Source organism: Emys orbicularis, chromosome 7, assembly GCF_028017835.1.
Source record: "Emys orbicularis isolate rEmyOrb1 chromosome 7, rEmyOrb1.hap1, whole genome shotgun sequence".
Lineage (NCBI taxonomy): Eukaryota > Metazoa > Chordata > Testudines > Emydidae > Emys > Emys orbicularis.
This window is the reverse complement of record NC_088689.1, coordinates 119,110,631-119,130,060: the sequence shown is the minus strand read 5'-3', so window position 1 is coordinate 119,130,060 and position 19,430 is coordinate 119,110,631. Positions and strand designations below refer to the sequence as shown.

The 19,430-nt window shown below is 40.5% G+C and overlaps 1 protein-coding gene across 3 annotated transcripts in view; it reads left to right on the top strand.

The window, feature by feature from the left end:
* CHL1 (cell adhesion molecule L1 like) overlaps positions 1 to 19,430 on the top strand; it is a 74,571-nt gene that overhangs the window by 11,952 nt on the left and 43,189 nt on the right. For 2 of the 3 annotated variants that reach the window (XM_065408168.1, XM_065408166.1), the window contains exons 4-8: positions 2,605 to 2,727; positions 4,130 to 4,300; positions 7,514 to 7,561; positions 10,829 to 10,949; positions 14,439 to 14,623. In XM_065408168.1, coding sequence (XP_065264240.1) covers positions 2,605 to 2,727; positions 4,130 to 4,300; positions 7,514 to 7,561; positions 10,829 to 10,949; positions 14,439 to 14,623 — 648 coding nt within the window. The remainder of the gene's footprint in view (positions 1 to 2,604; positions 2,728 to 4,129; positions 4,301 to 7,513; positions 7,562 to 10,828; positions 10,950 to 14,438; positions 14,624 to 19,430) is intronic. The other variant, XM_065408167.1, reaches the window with a different exon arrangement.

Sequence of the window (19,430 nt, the reverse complement as noted above, 5' to 3'; positions counted from 1 at the left end):
GTGCTGGCTGAAAGAGACTTGGAACGGTGAGCCAAGAAGCTATCTCCTGTTGTTTTCTTCTGGTGGCAGGATTACATCAAAGAAATAACTGACTATCAACAGTTTCTCTTAATAAAAACAACCCACAGTGTCCCAAACTTGAGTAGCTGGTTGGGTCACAAAGGAGTAACAATATTATCAGCTTTTTTGGTTTTTAATAACTCCCAGAACACAGAATGTAGGAGAATTTCACCTTCCAGCTGATTAGACAGAGTGGGCCTCAGCAAGAGAATCAATTGGAAGCTGACCTAAATTCCAACCTAATCTGTTTACCTGGCAGGTTGACTCAGGAACTGGAATTGTCACTGGGTGTACCTTACAGGACTTAAGGAGTGAAGAAGCTATTGGAAGGAAGCTAGCTGTAGTATTCTCTCTATTGTCTTTCATGAAGTGGGTGAGATTCATGGGATCTCCATTTTATTGCTTGTTAGGGAGCCCTACTCTGTTTATAAACTGGAGATTTAAAAAATTGTTAATCTTTCTGCCAATAGAAGATTGGTAGATATAATTTCTCATGATCCATGGTAGGTGTGAGAACATTCCTTCCATTTTCTCTTATGGCAGAGTAATGCCTTCCCTTAGGCCAGTGATATCCATACACAATTCTTACTCAAGCAATCAACACCATGTTGTAATTGTTCCAGTTCAGACTAGCTAGTGTTACCACAGAAGGAAATTTAAGAAGAAACTGTAACTCGGAAACACTTCTCAGAGTCACAACATGCCCGTTCTGCTGGCATACATGTTGTAGGGAGGTGGCCCTGCACAGGAGCGGCGCCAGGGTTTTTGCCGCCCTAGGCGGCAGCGCTCCTCCTCTGAGCATTCGGCGGCAGGAGTCCTTCCGCTCCGCGTCTTCGAGGCACTTCGGTGGCGGGTCCCGGAGCGAGTGAAGGACCCGCCGCCGAATTTCCGCTGAAGACCCAGAGTGGAAGGATCCCCCCGCCGCCGAATTTCTGCTGAGGGCAGCAAAATACCGCCCTCCAAATCCTGCCGCCCTAGGCAACCGCCTAGGGTTGCCTAGTGGAAGCGCCGGCCCTGGCCCCGCATAACCCACACACATCTCTCCCCTAATCCCTCCCAGCTACTTACTCAGAGTGGGACAGGAAGTATCAGGCATACAGCCTCTGTTTTCTCCTCTGCACCCAAACTTAAGATGCAAGTAGGTCCTGTATCCTGCTTCATCATGGAACTACATAGACCACAGTCTCAATCTATCTCGTAATATTTGTATGCAAAATCCCCACTAATCATTCAGTTCCTTAACTGTAACCTACTCCTAGACCACGGGCCAGATCCTCAGATGGTGTAAATGGAGTATACTGTTTTACATCAGCTGAGGATCTGGCACAGATGAGCTTTGACATTTAAACGTGTTATAATATGCAGTTGCGTTGCACTGGAGTTCACATTAATAACTGGTATGCAAAGCTGGCACTTTTTAGTATTTCCCTTTGGCTCTTGATATTTCATTCTTAAAACTATTGCTTAATTATGTATTGAACTGACAGCATTGCACCTTGCACCAGTTTTAACTTGCCTCAAATGTAAGCAGGATTCAGTGCCTGCCCTGAAATAGTCTCAACTTGGTTTGCTTAAAGAGTGGTTACATTTAACAAATGAATTTGTTTGTTGCATTGTGGCTTCTCTATGCTCATTCCAGGATAAAATCTTGCTCACCTTGCTTGTGGATGTAGTACCAGTGCCTTCAGTGGTGGTGTTCGCATGAGGCTGGCAAACAAGATAGAGTCCTCTGCTTCTGTTTGCAGCTGGGCTGGTTGCTGTTCCCGTCCTTTATACACAGTCCTTGTGGGTTTCCACTGACTTCAGTGAATTTTGGTAATTGAATCAGGTCCTAAACTATTGGTTCAACTGGTCTATATTTAAGAACCAGGTCCATTAGCCTTTGTGCATGTGAGTCAAAAGGACTGCTTAAATGTACAAGGATAGCAAGATCAGACCCTAAAGATTATGTAGGGTCAGTCTGCAGCTGTGCCACAGCAAAGCTTGCACACCTGAGGGGGGGGGGGAAGCAAAGATCATCCTAAGCTACCTTTCTACCTCTTCTAATTCTGGGGCTGACTGAGCACCAAGCCAGCCCCTTGCTCAAGTTATAGCAGCTGCCTAAAGGCTGCTCTATGTTGCATTGCCTTATAGTTCCCTGGGAGCCATTATGCCAGCTAGGATCATCAAACCACAGTCCTGCTCTTGCTAGCCTCCAGCATACCCCCAGAGTAGTGGACGATAGAGGAGAAATGTGTACTAAGATGGGTTGATGTAGAGTCATACATGCAGATTTTATGCCAGACTTCCCCTTAACATCACCATTACTTTGCTTTCCGTTACACCAGTTCCTTTGTTCTTTGTGTATTACAAACTCTTTTGCTGGGATCTTGTCTTCTTACTCTTTTTTCAAAAAAATGCGTAGCCACTTTTTGCTTTTATGCACATAAGAATAGTACTTAATGCAGAGAACAAAAGGAAGAATATGGGGTAGATGTGCTGTTTGTATAAAAGGGGGCTAAGGATAAGAAAATGAAGGAAATGGTTTGTTTGTTTTTGTCATAGGTGTACCAAAATTCCCAAAAGAAAAGATTGAGCCAATTGAGGTAGAGTATGGTGATGCTGTGGTTTTGCACTGTAATCCTCCCAGAGGAATTCCACCTTTGCATATCTATTGGATGAATATTGGTAAGTAACATTTGATGACACAACACATAACAGGCCTTTCGTAAAATACCTGTCCAAGATCAGTTTCATGACAAATTCATAACTGATGAAAATTATAAGTGTAAGCGCTAAGGAAAAATATATGGGTGGCATTGTAGGCAACTCAGTGAAAGCCTCTATTTAATGTGTAAGAGCAATTGAAAGCACAAGCAATATTATAAGGATGGAAATTCAGACCCCATGAAGTCACTGGCAAAAGTCCCATGAGTTTTTAAAGAATGGGATATAAATAAATATTTAAAATGTTATAATGCCATTACATAAATCAAAGGTATACCCTCAATATGAATATTTTGTTTAGATCTGGTCACTCCATCTCAAAAAAGGATATAGCAGAGGGATTTAAGAGATAGGTAACAAGAATGGTTAGACACATGGAAAGCTACTGGTAATAATGGTACAGAAAGGTGAATCAGGTCGTCTTCTGCACCTTTCATAATGTATATACAATGAAACTGGAAGGCAAAACATTAAAGTTGAAGAAATAAAATACTTTTTAACATAACACATACTTAACCTGTGAAACTCATTGCCACCAGATAACAATGAGTGCAAGAGCTCAGCAGGGTTTTAGAAAGGGTTAGGCACACACAGATAATCAGAACATTCAGTTACAGTAAAGTGGATAAAATATACCAATAGTATAAACCATCCTGCTTCAGAAGGCAAGCCAACCATTAATTGACAAGATTACGAATAACCTTTCTCTATTGTCCGGTTATTGCATAATTGGCTATTTTGGGGGATTCTGTCACCTTCTTTAAATGTCCAGGGTGAAATCTTGGCCACATAGAAATCAATGGCAAACTCCCATTGACTTTGGTGGGACTCAGATTTCACCCTTAGGATTTATCACTATCAGAGACAGGATTCCAGACTAGATCGATAGACAACTGCTCTCATTCCACATTTGGCTGGTTTGACACTGAGCCAACAAAACCTTTGCATGTCTAGGAGTTACATACTATAAGGTGTACTTACAGGGAAGATAAGTTTGGGTTCTGCACAGTGGAAACCTAGAAATCAAGGCATCCGTGGCAGTGCTGCAAGTCTTTGTAGCACTGAAACTTGCTGGGATTTTCACTGCATCATCCCCTAGTAATTACAGAATTAAAGTACAGGAACAAAACTGACTTTCCAGAGAATTCAGGCTGTTTCTGTAGAAAGTTTACTTAGGTTCTTGTTTCATAAACTCCCATTCCCATGGCTGTAAAAGGACACCGAGATTATGGTTATGTTGCACCTCTTTCCTCTTTTGCATCAAAGTTCCATTCTGCACCTGAAAGCAAACACAAGACAGGAAGTGTAAATTGAGGGATGGCTAGATATTATTACCATATTATAATTATTTTTTTCTTGCTAGATTTACAACACATTCCACAAGATGAAAGGGTCTCCATGAGCCTTAAGGGAGATCTGTACTTTGCAAATGTGGAAGAAAATGACAGTCGAAGCGATTATTGTTGCTTTGCAGCATTTCCCAGGCTGCGGACAATCGTTCAGAAAATGCCAATGACACTGATGGTTACACGTAGTAAGTCTTTTAAAAATTGTTTTAACTCCCCCTTGTCACTGAATGAAAAAGTGTGCCATGTGTCTAACATGATTCTCTCTGAAGAAAATACATGTTAATATGCTTATTCCTATATTATAAGCCTTGCTCTGAGAGCTAGATCCAACCGATAAAAAGCTTCTGCAGTTATTGGGCTGCAAAAGCGCTATTGTCTTCCTCCTGTTCTCCACAACTACGAAATCTAATCACGATGCATCAGGGAAATCAACTCCCTTCTCAGCCACTGAGTGAATCATTAGGCATTCCGTACTGCCTCTTCCCCCAAGCCTGGGTTTGCCTGGATATGGCAATCGGGCTCTGGAGAATGACATTAGGGAGCTGCAGTTAACATGATCAGGGAGTACTCCAGGTGTCCTATTATGCAGCAAGGTTCTTGCTTGGCTGACTGGATATTAGAGAACTTCAAAATGGCCATAACCTAGAGTTCTTGGTTTGTACCTGACAAGTCTGTTCCTGAGCTCAGCCATGGACAGCCAATGGTACCATTTGCCTTCACTTCTATTAATAGTAATCAGAATATTACAGTAGTGCCCAAGCACCAGCCAAGGATGGTGCCCCACTGTGAGAGGAACTGAATGAACAATAGAAAATTATCCCTGCCCACTTTTGATAGGTGCCCAAGAGAAGGTAGAAATCAACAGAAGTCGTGACTGGTCCCCCTGTCTCTGAATGCACAAAATCACCTGTCACTTAGAAAAAAGCCCCACAAACCCCATTATTTTGTAAGTTACAAAAGCATCAACTTTCATAATCTTGGGGAGAACTGGGTGTCAATACTTTCCCAGTCACAGGAAATGTACTACTCTAGAGCAAGAGGAAAACTTGTTTGCATGGCTGCCTCTAGTAAGAAGTAAAAAGCATGGAGGAATTGAGCATAATATGGCATGAAAGGAGCTTTGCATTTCCTGACTGAAAGGGCGAGTAGGAGACATGGAGCTGTTCGTTTTCTGAGTCGTGGCCATTGTAGCTACCCAGTTTTTTGCAGATGAAAAGAACACCAGATACGTCAAATCTTTTCAGTTTCCAAAAATGAGAAAAAGGTAGTTTCAGGTACTATACCTGCACGTGAGTCCCATTGCCAATTTCATGGTTTTGCAATTACATTTTCCTATATATTTATTTTTTCTTACTCTTTTTGCTCTATCAAAGTTCAAACCAAACAACAAAGGAAACAAAGTGACTCTATATACAGAATGTACAGGAAACAGTGAGATTGTGTTTTTGAAAGAAGCCAAACAAACAAAAAGAAAATCAGAGATAATATGGTAGGCCACATTCTCAGGTTGTGGTAATCAAAGCTTCATTGAACTCAGTAGAGTTATGACAGTTTACATCAACTGAAGATCTTTCCCATTTTGCTTGACTCATTCCGTTGCAGGAATTTTAAGTGTCACTTGCAAGAATAAATATGTTAAAAATCAATTGAGAATATATATTATTTTAGTCTGGCTTTGTCACCCTTCTGGTTTCAATAATATCTGACTTTTGGGGATTTATGTTTCCTAAAAAAATCAGGGATATTTTCTTCCCAATTGAAAGCCTCAATATTTAACTTACAAGTCATATATTTTCTTGCTGGGGCAAACAGATAAATAATTAATAATACCAAATTCATATACCTTAATACTTGGTTAATCCATCATGAGGCCTCAGCTGTAGTAATGTGTCTAGTTCTGGGTGCCATATTTGAAGAATGGTGTGGACAAATTAGAGTCCATGTGAGCAAAAAAATGATAAAAGATTTAGAAAACCTAAACAATGAGGAAAATTAAAAATAAACTCTAGGCATGTTAAGTCCTGAGAAAAGAAGACTGAGCGGGGACTTGATAACAGTGTTCAAATATGTTAAGGGCTTTTATAAAGAAGATACTGATAATTTTTTCTCCATATCCACTAACCGTAGGACAAGTAGTAATCAGCTTAATCTGAAGCACGGGAGACTTAAATTAGATATTAGGGAAAACTCTCTAACTGTAATGATAGTTAAGTACTGAAATAGGCTTCCAATGGAGGTTGTAAAATCCCTGTCATTGGAGGTTTTGAATAAGTAAGACAAAAACCTGTAAGGGGTGGTGTAGGTCAGTGGGGGTACGCAGAGGTCTTCCACGGGTACATCAACCCATCTAGATATTTGCTTAGTTTTAAAACAGGCTACATAAAAAGCACTAATGAAGTCAATAGAAACTAAAATTTCATACAGACAATGACTTGTTTATACTGCTCTATGTACTGTACACTGAAATGTAACTACAATATTTATATTCCACTTGATTTATTTTATAATAATATGGTAAAAATGAGAAAGGAAGCAATTTTTCAGAAATAGTGTGCTGTGACACTTTTGTATTTTTATGTCTGATTTTAGAACCAAGTAGTTTTTAAATTAGATGAAATTTGGGGGTTCCCAAGACAAATCAGACTCCTGAAAGGGGTACAGTAGTTTGGAAAGGTTGAGAGCCACTGATCTAGGTATACTTGATCCTGCCTCAGCAACAGGGGCTGCACTAAATGACCTTTCAAGGTCCCTTCCGAACCTACTTTTCTATGATCTATGATGCTAAGTTTTAGGATATTAATTGTAAGTAAAATATCAGAAGTAAATATTGTATTCTATAGATGTTTAAATGTCTCCAGTCACACACACATTGGAGGACTTCATCCTGCAGGCTTTGGAACACTCTGGCCTCAGGGCAGTAAACCACTTAAGTACATGCACATTACTGTTGAAGTCAATGGGATTATGTATGTACTTAAAGTGAAGCACATGCCTAAGTGCTCTGTGGGATCGGGGCCAGAGTGCCCCTACTGAGGCATTGTGTCTGAGAGCAAGAAGAAGCAGATAAATAACAAAGGAGAAAAGATTAAGGATAGACTCTTTTAATGAATGCTAGGAACCTACCAATCTTATTCGACATAACTCTGATAAAATCACTTTTTAGTGAATCTTTTCCTGAGTTTTACATCTTTTTAATGCTTTCTTTATACATACAGAAATTCATTGTCTGTGTTGATTTGCATTATATTCTTTTGGTGATTTTATATAAAATATATTTACATTTCCTTTAAGGAAGTATTTTGTGTAGGTTTCTTTTGTTTGGTTGACGTTTTGTTTGTTTTGACCTTTTAACCTATATCAACTATTCCGTTTGCATTTGGTTTTCATTTTTATTTCAGTTAAACATACTAATGACTCAAGCTCACCTAATGCTGCTGTTACTAAGGGTGAGTTGAATGTACCTGTTTGTTTCTTTGCCTTTGAATTCACGAGAATACTTAAGAGCCACTTAATGTGTTGGGTAATTTGAAATTTTAGTAAAATGAATTATTCTATCAATTTAGATGAAATACTGTTACTGCTTAGGAAAAACTTTTAACACGTTTGCTGGGTATAAGCAGCACATGCATCAATATTGACTCAGTCTTTACTATCTTGACTGAGGTCTGAAGGATTTTTCACATTACTGCATCTCTCTTCGTTTGTGAAATAAAGAGCTCAGAGAAGTGGTCCTGACAAATAGAAACTATTTTTTAGAATAGGCAGTTTTGCTGATCAAGAAAGTGATTTCAAGCTAGATGAAAAAAACCATGAAGGAATTATATGACCAGTTAGAATATGCTGTGATGTTTAATGTAACAATAGCAGAAAATATGGATAGGATTGATAAGGGTGTGTAGCTAACAGAATATATCTGGATTCTCAACCCAAATACTAGAGCTTGTTGGAAGATTTTAGATGAAAGTTTTCTATTGGAAAATGCTGTTTTGACAAAACTGAACATTTTCACAAAATGGATTGATTTTGAGGAAATTTTGTTTCTTTTTTTTAAAGGAAAAAGCTATTAAAATGTTTAGATGTCCTGTTTCGATATTTTTGGATCTAGAAGTTTTGTTTTTTCTTTATGTATCATAAGCTTTTTTTTCTAAATTTACTTTATTTTTTTCATATTGAATCATAAAGGGTCAATATTAAAAAAAAGGGGTTGAGTTTAGTGAAACAAAATGTTTCAAGTGACTCAAAATGATATTTTGGGGAGGTATTTCATTTTGTGAAAAAATTCAAAATTATGGCTTTTTGTTCCAATTCGGGTACAAAACAAAAACTTTTCATGAGAAGGAAAATCTATTTTCCACCCAGTTCTACCAAATACCTTATTTTTCGCCAAACATGGTTAACAAGAGAGAATATATTTTAAAATTAAGTCCATCATTTCCAAAACTAACTAGTGATTTTGAGTGCCTCAGTTTCTGGAGTGCCCAACTAAGAACACCTGAGAGGGACTTGATTTTTCAGAAGACTAATGCTGAACAGTTTCTGAAAATCAGGCCATTTTCACGTGTCTCATGCTGGACACCCAAGATTGCTATTCATGTCTAAAAATCTAGGCATATGTGGGTGAACATTTGTGTACAGCATATGTACTCACTGGTATGTGTAGTGCACACGGTACAAAGAGACCCAAAGCAATTAAAGAAGGGGAGAAGAAAACTGGCTTGTAAGATAGAAATGATCTATTACCAAATTATCAGTAAATCGCTTTTCTTGAAGAATCAGTAAATATTTGAATGACATATTGGCTATTAATTATTACTGAATAGCCGTTTAACAATATAAATTGTTAAAACGTATTGTCAAAGAAACAATTGATTTTTTGTTGGCAGTCTAGAGTAAATGGTTATCTGAAACCCAGTACAGTAAAAAGGCGTTTTGTTATGAACAGTGGCTTGTTTTCAAGCTGTATTCCCAAATGCATTCTTGAGTTATTGTAAATTCTGCAACTGTAGAGGGAAGGAGAATTCTAAGTTGCTGGCAAAGGAGAAGAGATATGATATCAGCTGAGATTTAGAAGACAATGTAAAGTTAGTGAAGGGGAAAGGTATTAGGAAGACTGTTCCAGATGGCAAGAACAGACAAGGAAAGACTCATTCACCACCGTTGGTCAGAGTGTGTGGGCGAGGGGAGAAATAAGGAAGCAGAGAGGAGGCAAGTACTAGCTGAGCAGGCAAGAGAATAGAAAAATGGTCCATGAGAGGGGCTGGAGCAAATCCGCCGTAGAGTTTTTTCAAGGCATGGCAGGAAATTCTGAACTGGTTCTTAAAATTGACTGGGAACTAGGGAGGTTGTTTGAGGATGAGGCACAGGGCCGTAGCAACAAAGAACGTGGCCCCCTCCGAACGGTGGCCCCCTCTGAACATATGTCCAGGCGGGGCCCCTTACAATGCAGAAACTGGAATGCGGTATTTATTTTGCCACTTTTAGGGGCCCCCTTCCTTGCGGGGCCCCCTGCGGTCGGAGGGTACGGAGGGCGCTCGCTACGCCTCTGATGAGGCACACTTCTTAGGGCATGTGAGGTGGGAAGCCGAAATCTTCGTAGGCTGTCACCTGGAGAGATGGGACTTGGATCTTAGTTTGGAGGGATTAGAAGAGATTTCAGCAGAGTTGAATCAGAGCATCTGGCCCAGCCACCCTGTCACCCGGCTTCTCCCCAGCTTCCAAAAACTCGCTGCCACACCCAGTCTTCTCTAGGATGGGTTAGCCTCTTACCGTAGGCAAGTAAAACAACAGAGAACAGCCTTTTAACTCTTCTTTTCTCTCAGGTTTCCGAGTCACCTCTCAGAGGCGTCTCTGGTGCTGCTGTCCTGGCAGCATACCAGTTCTAGTCAGCTCTGCTTCCCTGAGCCCTGAGACCCTTCCAGGGACCAATCACAGGAGTTAGCTGCACTCAACCATGGTTTTCCTTCCTTTCCCTAGCCATGGCCTGTCTCAGTCATTCCCTTCCATCTCCCATTTCCTCCCCTCTGGTAACACTTAATAGGCACAGGGATAGCCCAGGCCCCTTTAATTGGCTGGATTGGGCTCACCTGCTCTGACCCAGGGGAGTTGGGCCCAGTTCTGCTCAGAGGGACCAGCTCCCCTGTAACACACCCCTTCACCCTATACCATTTGGGAGTCATACTGGTGCAGCTGCAACTCCGGCCCTTTTAAGAGTGCCATATCCCAACCAACATCGTCTGCAACCAGGAGCTCTTGTGCCAACATAATTCAGGCCCCCTGCACATCTTCTGGGTTGGTTTGCCTCTTTCAGACATCAACAGTAGCAACCAGAGAGAGAATCCCCCACTGTTGTATGACTCTAGCCTAAGCCATTGCCCACCCCTGAAAGCTGGGTGGAAAAGAACTACTCATGAGAGTAAAGTTGTGTATCTCTTTAAGGGTTTGCAGGTTCAGGGCTCTGGTTTTGAGGGAGAGAAGTTTCTAATTTTATTCCTGTTACTATAGTTGTGTTTTGAATGTAAGTAAAAAAAACAGAGCTGTAGGTAGGTCCTTTAGAAAAATACCACCAATATAAAGAAAATGAATGAAAGAATATTCCAGAAATCTTCCGACCAAAGCAATATTTTTAGCACTGGTTAGAGGGTACAGAATGATTCAGGGGCATATGTTATCACCTTACTGCACAAGGTCTGATCCTTTTCTTTTCTCCTTTTTAGCTAATTTCATCAAGGAAAGAAAACCCAAAATACTGATACCACCTGAATCTTCTGGTAGCAGCTCCTCAGTTACTGTCATCAAAGGGGGAGTTCTACTGCTTGAATGCATTGCTGAAGGGCTGTGAGTACTGCACCCACTTAACCTTCTGAAATAAAGTTAGAGTAAATGGAAGCACCTTTAATAATTCTCCAACAAAGTATATAATTTTACACAAAATCTTCATGCAGTTTCTCTTTAAATAAATTGTACTTATTGAAAACTGGCATAGAGTTACAATGGAGAAAGTTTCCTGTTGGAGAGTGAGTAATGTACAGGTTATAGACAAGTATAACTAAAGAATCAGCATTTACCATAGCAACTGGCATATCACAGTTATTTATCCATCCTGTGATCACTGATTTTGCAGATATTCCAGTATGGTGACCACTGAAAATTATTATTCTTTTTTGAGTGCATTAGGAATTGATTCAACTTCCACAGTTTGGACTCCAAAAAAAAACAAACCTGTTTTTCTTTTCTAGCTTGGCCAGTTCAGAGTATTGATTAAGTATCAATAAATTCCTGAGCTTTTCCACCTTCAATGAGATTTCAGTTTCTTGAGCATCATCGTACAAGGATTCATGCCTTCCATGATGCCCATTCAGAAACAAACCCAACAACAGAGTAAAAGACTAGAGGCATTTGACATATCTGGCTTCAAGACTAAGCTTGATAAGTTTATGGAGGGGATGGTACGATGGGATAGCCTAATTTTGGCAATTAATTGGTTTTTGACTATTAGCAGGTAAATATGCCCAATGGTCTGTGATTGGATGTTAAATGGGGTGGGATCTGAGTTACTACAGAGAATTCCTTCCTGGGTGTCTGGCTGCTGAGTCTTGCCCACATGCTCAGGGTTTAGCTGATCGCCATATTTGGGGTCGGGAAGGAATTTTCCTCCAGGGCAGATTCCCCCACCCCTGCAGCGTGGGGCACGGGTCACTTGCTGGTGGATTCTCTGCACCTTGAAGTCTTTAAACCACAATTTGAAGACTTCAATAGCTCAGACATAGGTTAGGGGTTTGATACAGGAGTGGGTGGGTGGGTGAGATTCTGTGGCCTGAGTTGTGCAGGAGGTCAGACTAGTATTAGTATTAGTACTAGTACTAGTATTAGTACTGGTAATACCATAGTGCCAAGGAGCCCTAGTCCTGGCCCAGTAGTACCCCATTGTGCTTGCCACTGTACAAAAAGACCATTCCTGCCCCAAATAATTTATAGTCTAAGACAAGATGCAACAAATAGATACAGACAGGCAGGGGTATGCCATCTTTCTTATTGCCATTAGCGCAGGATGGAAAATGAGTGGGGAATGGGACAGTCTAAGCAGACATGATTGAAGTGCAATCCTCATGATGATGATGTGGCATTTAGCTGTGAATACCCCTCTAGGCCCTGATTCCCTTGAGTGTGCAGGGGTAACTTGGCAACCATACAGCAATACTTTCATCAACATGGGATCAAGTTTACCTATGCCCTCCATCCTGATCACCACTTTTTACTTATGCGTGCAACTTTCTTGTACTTACTTGTACTTATGCGTGCAACTTTCTCCCCAAAAACAGTTGCGTAGGAAAACTAGGTAAAGCTTAAAAGCCCTCCAACCATTAAACCTAACAGGGAAAACACATTTGCTCCTGGGTGATGTGTGATAGAGCTCTCTGTTGAATGGGTGTTTAAATCATCATGTTTACAACCTGTATTGTTGAACTCCACATCCCTGTGTGCTCACTGTGATTAGCAGATAAATGATCCATATTAAAGCATGTGCAATTATCTCCCACTATAAACCTCAAAATCAGGGTGTTTATCTGCCTGAGCAAACATGTTCAGGGCATCTTGTTTGTCCATGCTTGTTTGAAAGGGCATCACTCACTCTTTCAATAGACAAGATTATGACTTTGCAATTGGTTGCCATTTTCTGAGAGCATGTGAACAACTCATCTTTGTTGGATTCATTCCAAGTAACTGTAATGGACTTTTGTTCCTTTTTGCAATACATCCATGTCTAGTTCACTGCCACCTGTGCCAGTGAACTTCCTTTTTATCCAGTGGATGGATTCTTTAAAAAAAAAATTGTGTGTAAATTTTATGCTCAGGAATGTAAGGAACCGATCACGTTGGTTGCAACAAGGACAGTATGGGAACTTGTTCTGCACATTTCCTCATAAAACTTTCCCCATGTAATAATTCAAGCAGGTAGGAGAAAGGAAAGTATACTTCATAAAAATGTTAAAACGGAATGAACACTTTACATTTACATTTCATTCAAAATTTCCCATGACCTTGGAGAAAAAGTACTTCCTCTTTCAAGTAGATATAAAAAAGTTGGGGTGGGGATGAATTACAAAATGTGAGGGAGTTATCCCCACTGAAACAAAATACATATTTTTTTAATCAATTTTTTTTTGTTTTTAAGATTTACATCAAAACATGAACAAATTAGGCCAAAATGGAAAACAAATATCTTGTAGTCAAAAAGGTACTTTTCTTTGGAAAAAAAAATAATGAAAACTTTTCGATGGACTCTAACTATATTCCCCCAACTTACCTCCCCTCACAGCTGTTCTATGCAGTGAGCAAATGTCAATGAGGAACTAGATTGGCTAGATTGAGACAAGTATCAAACTCCAAAAACGAGGACCAGTCAATCAAAAAATAATTAATGGCAATAAATATATTGCCACTTTGTGATCTCGGAGGATTTTACCCTGATCTTGAAAATGGCAGGCAACCTCCTCTAGATGGTACAAAGATCTAAACTGGTGTTGATGAAATGTAAGGGGTTTCATAGTATCTCTGTTTCAGTACTATATCAGGGATGAACTCTCTTGCAGAAAATTTGACACTTGAACTATTATCCATGCTGTTCATAAAAGAACATAATTTCTCGGTACCTGGGGCTTTGAGTAACTTGTGCCTGGGCATTCTGCCATCTTAACAGATGGACACAAGAGTAAGCAGATATGACACTGACACTGTTTATATGCATCATGTGTGGTGCTGGGGTCAGGAAACCCAGCTGGGAATGTTCAGACAGCAATCTGTCCTGTACTTCAGTGTCTCTGGTTCTGAGCAGGCTCCTAACTTTCTAAAAATATAAAGTAGCATTTTTCAGCCAGCTGTGACATGTGCTTAGCCCTGTCTAATCAGGCAGAGTACAGAGCAGAGTTATTTTAATGAAGTCTTTACCCCCTTGTCTGTCTGCAAGAAGTCCCTATGGAACAGGACAAAACAAGCTTCAGTGCCTCTACTACAGTTCATGCCAATATGTTTACAAGAGATGCAAACCTGTTTTGCGGCCCACTGTCAGCTATGAAGGATTTGTTGTACTGGTCCCTTTTAACCAACAGGCAGTACAAGCTATGGACAATATCAAACCTCCAGCCAGGATGTTTAATAAGTAAAATGGGTAGTTATGTGCACAAAGGAGGGCCATTTTGAGAATTCTGAAATCATGATCTTGCAAAGGAAAATGTATAAACTTCAACATTCTGTAGTTATACTGATGTGAAATGTTACAACTTCTTTTTTTTTTTAAACTCAACATCTACTTTCTTTTTCTGCTAGCCCAACTCCGCATCTTAATTGGATCAAGGTTGGTAGAGATTTGCCCAAGGACAGAGCAGTGACAGAAAGTTTTGGAAAGATTTTGATGATAGAAGAAGTATCTGCAGCAGACGAAGGCACTTATGAGTGCACAGCAAGCAATTCTGTGGGGAAAGCGAAACATGAGTTTCAAGTTCACGTGGAAGGTGCCATTTACATTTTAATGGGTTTTAGATTTTGAATAATAAACAAACAGGGGTGTCAGAATCTCTGCCGGTATAAATCAGCACAATTCCATTGAAGTCTCTGGAGCTGCATTGATTTATACCGGCTGAGGATCTGTCCCAATGATTTTATATTTGCACAGTGTAGCATTAAATTTCATGTAAAATGATTATTTTTTTCACAAACCATGAAGATTTTGTAGCATGGGAAGTAAAAATGGTAATATATTCAAAAACAGTAATCTACACTATAGAGATATGCTTTAGTCAAGCACAGGTTATTGGATTAAATTCTGGCATGTGTTATGCAGAACTCAGGCTAGGCAATCTAATGTTCACTTTTGGCCTTAAAATCTATGAAACTATCAGAGGTATAATTTATTTATTTTTTTAATGTGGGAAATATAGTAACTTTGACTGGATCTTGCACGCTTTATTCAAACATAACTCCTAATCTGTAGAGTAAAGTCTGTCTGATAAATCCAAAGCATCTTGCATAGAAAGGAGAAATTAGGAGAAACAATCCTGGCCTCAATAATGGGAACATAACATAGTCACAAAGAGTAATCTCTGTGTTTTTAATTATATTTGCCACCATTTGAAAGGTGTCAGTGATGTCTTAGCTAGATTACTGCAGTTTCCTTGCCCCGCTCCCCTCCAGGTTTCTCAAAATATCACAGTTGAACAATCTGCTTCATTTCCTACCACAGGACTCTGATCTTTTCTCTGGCTCCTTCCACATTGTATTGAAACTTCTCAGCCTCACTTGCAGGACTTTACTGCTACCTATATTTCTGCCACAGTGGTACACTCAAGTGCTCATTTTTTACTCTGCTGATTTTGCTTATCTTTATGATCCCTTGGCCTCATCTTCTTCAGCACCCAAATTCTACTGTCACACTACCCCACACGTCTGGAACCACTCCTTCCTCTCCAGTGCAATTAGTGACACTATTCTTCTTTGAATCCCTCACCCATGCCTACTTTTTTCCCTGCCATCACTGATTTTCACTAGAGCACTTCCCTGTGACATTCTCATCCCTAAATGAACTTACCTTGGGTCATCAAAAGAGATGGAGTGTCCATGATCTTCAGCGTCAAAAGCACAGGCATGAAGGAGTAACTTCATTAGCTGGTAGAAGTAGCCAAAGGTCATGATCATGCACACTTAGCCAGACAAACCTTCACAACTTGTAATATTAATAAAATACTAACAAAGTTAACATAACAGGACAATTTAAGTGACTATAACTCTGACTGCAGGAGCAAGGGAACTCACTATCTACTTACTTTTCCCCACTTGATCTGTTTTCTAACCCCTACTAATTTGCCTTCCAGCAGTTATTGACATCCTCACTCATTAATGTTATCGTTACTCCTGTACTATCTGTGTACGTTAGCCCGGGGGCTTGTCTAACTTTAGATCTGCAAACTGTATCTCTGCTTCCACAAAGGCTAGCGAGGCCAGCGCCTGCCAGGAAGATGCCATCCCAAATTGCTGTCTCCAGCCCTTCACTAAAATAATACATTGTTGAAAAATTGCTCTATGAGTGTCACCCTTGCTGACTCTGGATGGCTCTGTTGACCTGAGGTGGCTGAACCACATGAAGGTTTTTATGGGTCTGTTTCAGCCTTTGGTTAAGAGACCTGGTTCTTTCTGTGCAGGCCATAGAGGTTCATGCTTTTAGACCAACATGTCTGGGGTTCTATCCCCATGGATAGCAACACCTCCCTTCCTGCCCATGTGAATCATTTTACATGAGCATCACATTTGAAGTCTCCTAGTGTATTTTCTGGATTTACTTAGTTGGTAAACTCCCTAGGCCAAGGACACTGTCAACTCTTAACAAACCATAATTAATAATAAAGCACAATGCCTTTCTTTGCTTTTGCAAGGCAAATAATAATATGATGATAGCACCTAGGTACCCACATCAGGAATTAGGGCACCACTGTGTAATGCACGGTGTATAACCAGGAAAAAGTCAGGAAGCTCAGGAACTGACGTGTCCAGTACAAACCAAAGGAGCCACAAGCCTCTAGTTCTTGAAGTTCCCTACACCCAGTTTAGCTTTTAGTCTATGCTATGACAAGATGTACCATTTGGATGAGACAAACAAATGGTGGTGGGTGGAGCACAAGTTAATGGAGCAAACTATCACACAATAAACAGAAGTCTCAGCTCACCGCATACCTAGCCATTGGCAGCTAGCTTCGTAGGCATCATGGCAGAGGTTCAGTCTTAAAATAGTGACTTATATCATATCACATAATAGCATAACATAGCACATAGCATAACATAGTAACTTAGGCCTGGTCCACACTAAGCCCCCAGTTCGAACTAAGATACGCAACTTCAGCTACGTGAATAACATAGCTGAAGTCGAAGTACCTTAGTTCGAACTTAAAAGTACTTACCGCAGGTCCACACGCGGCAGGCAGGCTCCCCCGTCGACTCCGCCTACTCCTCTCGCAGAGCAGGATTACCGGTGTCGACGGCGAGCACTTCCGGGATCGATTTATCGCGTCTAGACAAGACGCGATAAATCGATCCCAGAAGATCGATTGCTGGCCGCCGAACCAGCGGGTAAGTATAGACATACCCTTAGTTACTCCACGGTAACTCTTTTGAAATCAATGGAGCTTGCACTGATGTGTGCATTTTCCTATCCATTGTTTGTTTGTTTGTTTATTTGTTTATTTATTTATTTATTGGCGAAGGCGAAACTGAGTGATAAAACCAGCCAATGTAGTATCTTACAATAGGCATCATGCAAACTGGGTGGGTTAGGTAACAATGCAAAACATTTCCATTGTAAATCAAAAGTGAGAAACAATCTAGGGTCAAAATAAAGTATAGAAAAGCGTTGCCCCATAGTTACACAGAGGATGAGTAACAGAATGAGTTTGCAGATAAATGCCTCTTCTTCAGAGTTAATAGGGCAATCCAGCCCCAGGACCGGGTAGTATGTAACTTTGCTGCTTCAGGAACGGAGTAGCAACAGAGTGTGAAAGTCACAATGGGATTTCTGCTTCCCATTGCTCCAGGGCACAGGGATGTTCACCATCCCCCTTTCTGTAGCAGGTTATTGCTCCATGTGTGCATTGGGGGACCCACTCACTCACCACCTGCTCAGAGAGGGACTATCAGCCTGCTGGCAGTTGCTCTTCCTCCTTCCATCACTGTGACAGCTCCAGGGATGTGGGTAGACCATGCAGGAGTGTGTGATGACTCCTCACTCCCCCGTATTGCTGTGTCCAGGCACACAACAGGACTCTCAGTTCCCCTCACAGAGCAGAGTACAACATTTAGTGATGTTATCATTTGGTAATGTTACTATCAGCTGTGCTAATGTGGCTGCTGTTTGGGGTAAGACACCCAAAATAGCGCTGGAAGGAAGATACTGAAACATAATTGAAAGACTCGGCGAAAACATTTTTCACTTGCCGTGAGTAAAAAAGAGACTCCACTTTGCTGAGAGAAATGTGCTCCTACGCTATTAAGCCATCCACATCGGCCAGCTGCTTGATTTTAATCTTCACTTCCCCATCTCTCCTCACTTCTCCATAGGCAGGCAACCAGAGAGGAAGAACAGCCTTTCAGGTATCTACACAGCATTTTGTCACATGATGTGACTGTCATTTGACACAACCCTGTTTTGCATAATATTTATTTCTCTTCCTGAAAGTGGGGAGGAATGGGACACTACAACCTGGAGAGGTTTCAAATGCTCCTGTCATGGAAGTTGCTGACTCTTAGAAATCATTCCAGATGGGATGGAACGTCTCTACAGTAGCTGAATATTTTAACAAGCTGATCATGGTTTTCTCAATTGCAGGAGCTTCAAATAGTAAAATACAAGGGAAATAACATGAATTAAGTTGTTCAGTATGTTGACCACAGGGAGAAAAGCTTTGTGATGAATTATTGTTTCTGTTTGTTAACCAGCAAGTCCCCCAAAACCTAAAATCGCTATTGCCATGTAAAGGATGCTTTTTATGAGAGCTATTAAACCCCTCTCCCCTGCATATAACTAATGTCTGTTGATGTCACTAATAGGATTTTGATCTATTAGGAGTCTCCTCCCATGCAACACGTTAGGCACAACTGAGCCCAAATATTCTCCTTTTCTAGAGTTTCAAACCAGTAAATGTCACTAACATCCATCACTGAGCCACCTGTTCAGTCCCATTCTCTCTCTGGGCACATGACGGGGTCAGATCCTCAGCTGGTGTAAATGAGTGTAGTTCTATTGGCTTTGGTGCAGTTACGCCACTTTATAGCATCTGAGGATGTGACAGATTTTCCACTAAGAATGTGCATAGGGGGAGAAAATTAAACAAGTAAGAAAAATTACTCTCCATACTATTAACTGGCACTGCTCCTCTGCCCATTCTCTCTCCTACTGCTAGAGTATAAATCAGGATCTAGCTCTCATTTCCACATTGTGTCATACCTGCAGTTCCTCTTGCATGTCAAAACAAAACCCATCTTCATAACAGCATTCTCAAGCAATGGCATTTGCATGCAGCCTATTTACTAATCCTACAATAGTTTGAGGGCCAAGATTCAGACAATTATGACAAAGCATATGAAAAATGTTCAGCCAGCAAATTGTTTGACTGCTTGAACATTTTAATCTCTCTTTTTGAAAAGCGATGTAGCCTGGAACATTGGAACGGGGACAGAAAAAGCCCGTTGTTTCTGTTTGAGCAGAGTGAGGTACTTTTTTTAAAAAACAACCAACAACAACTTGTCATGATTTCAAACACTTTTATTTATTAAATA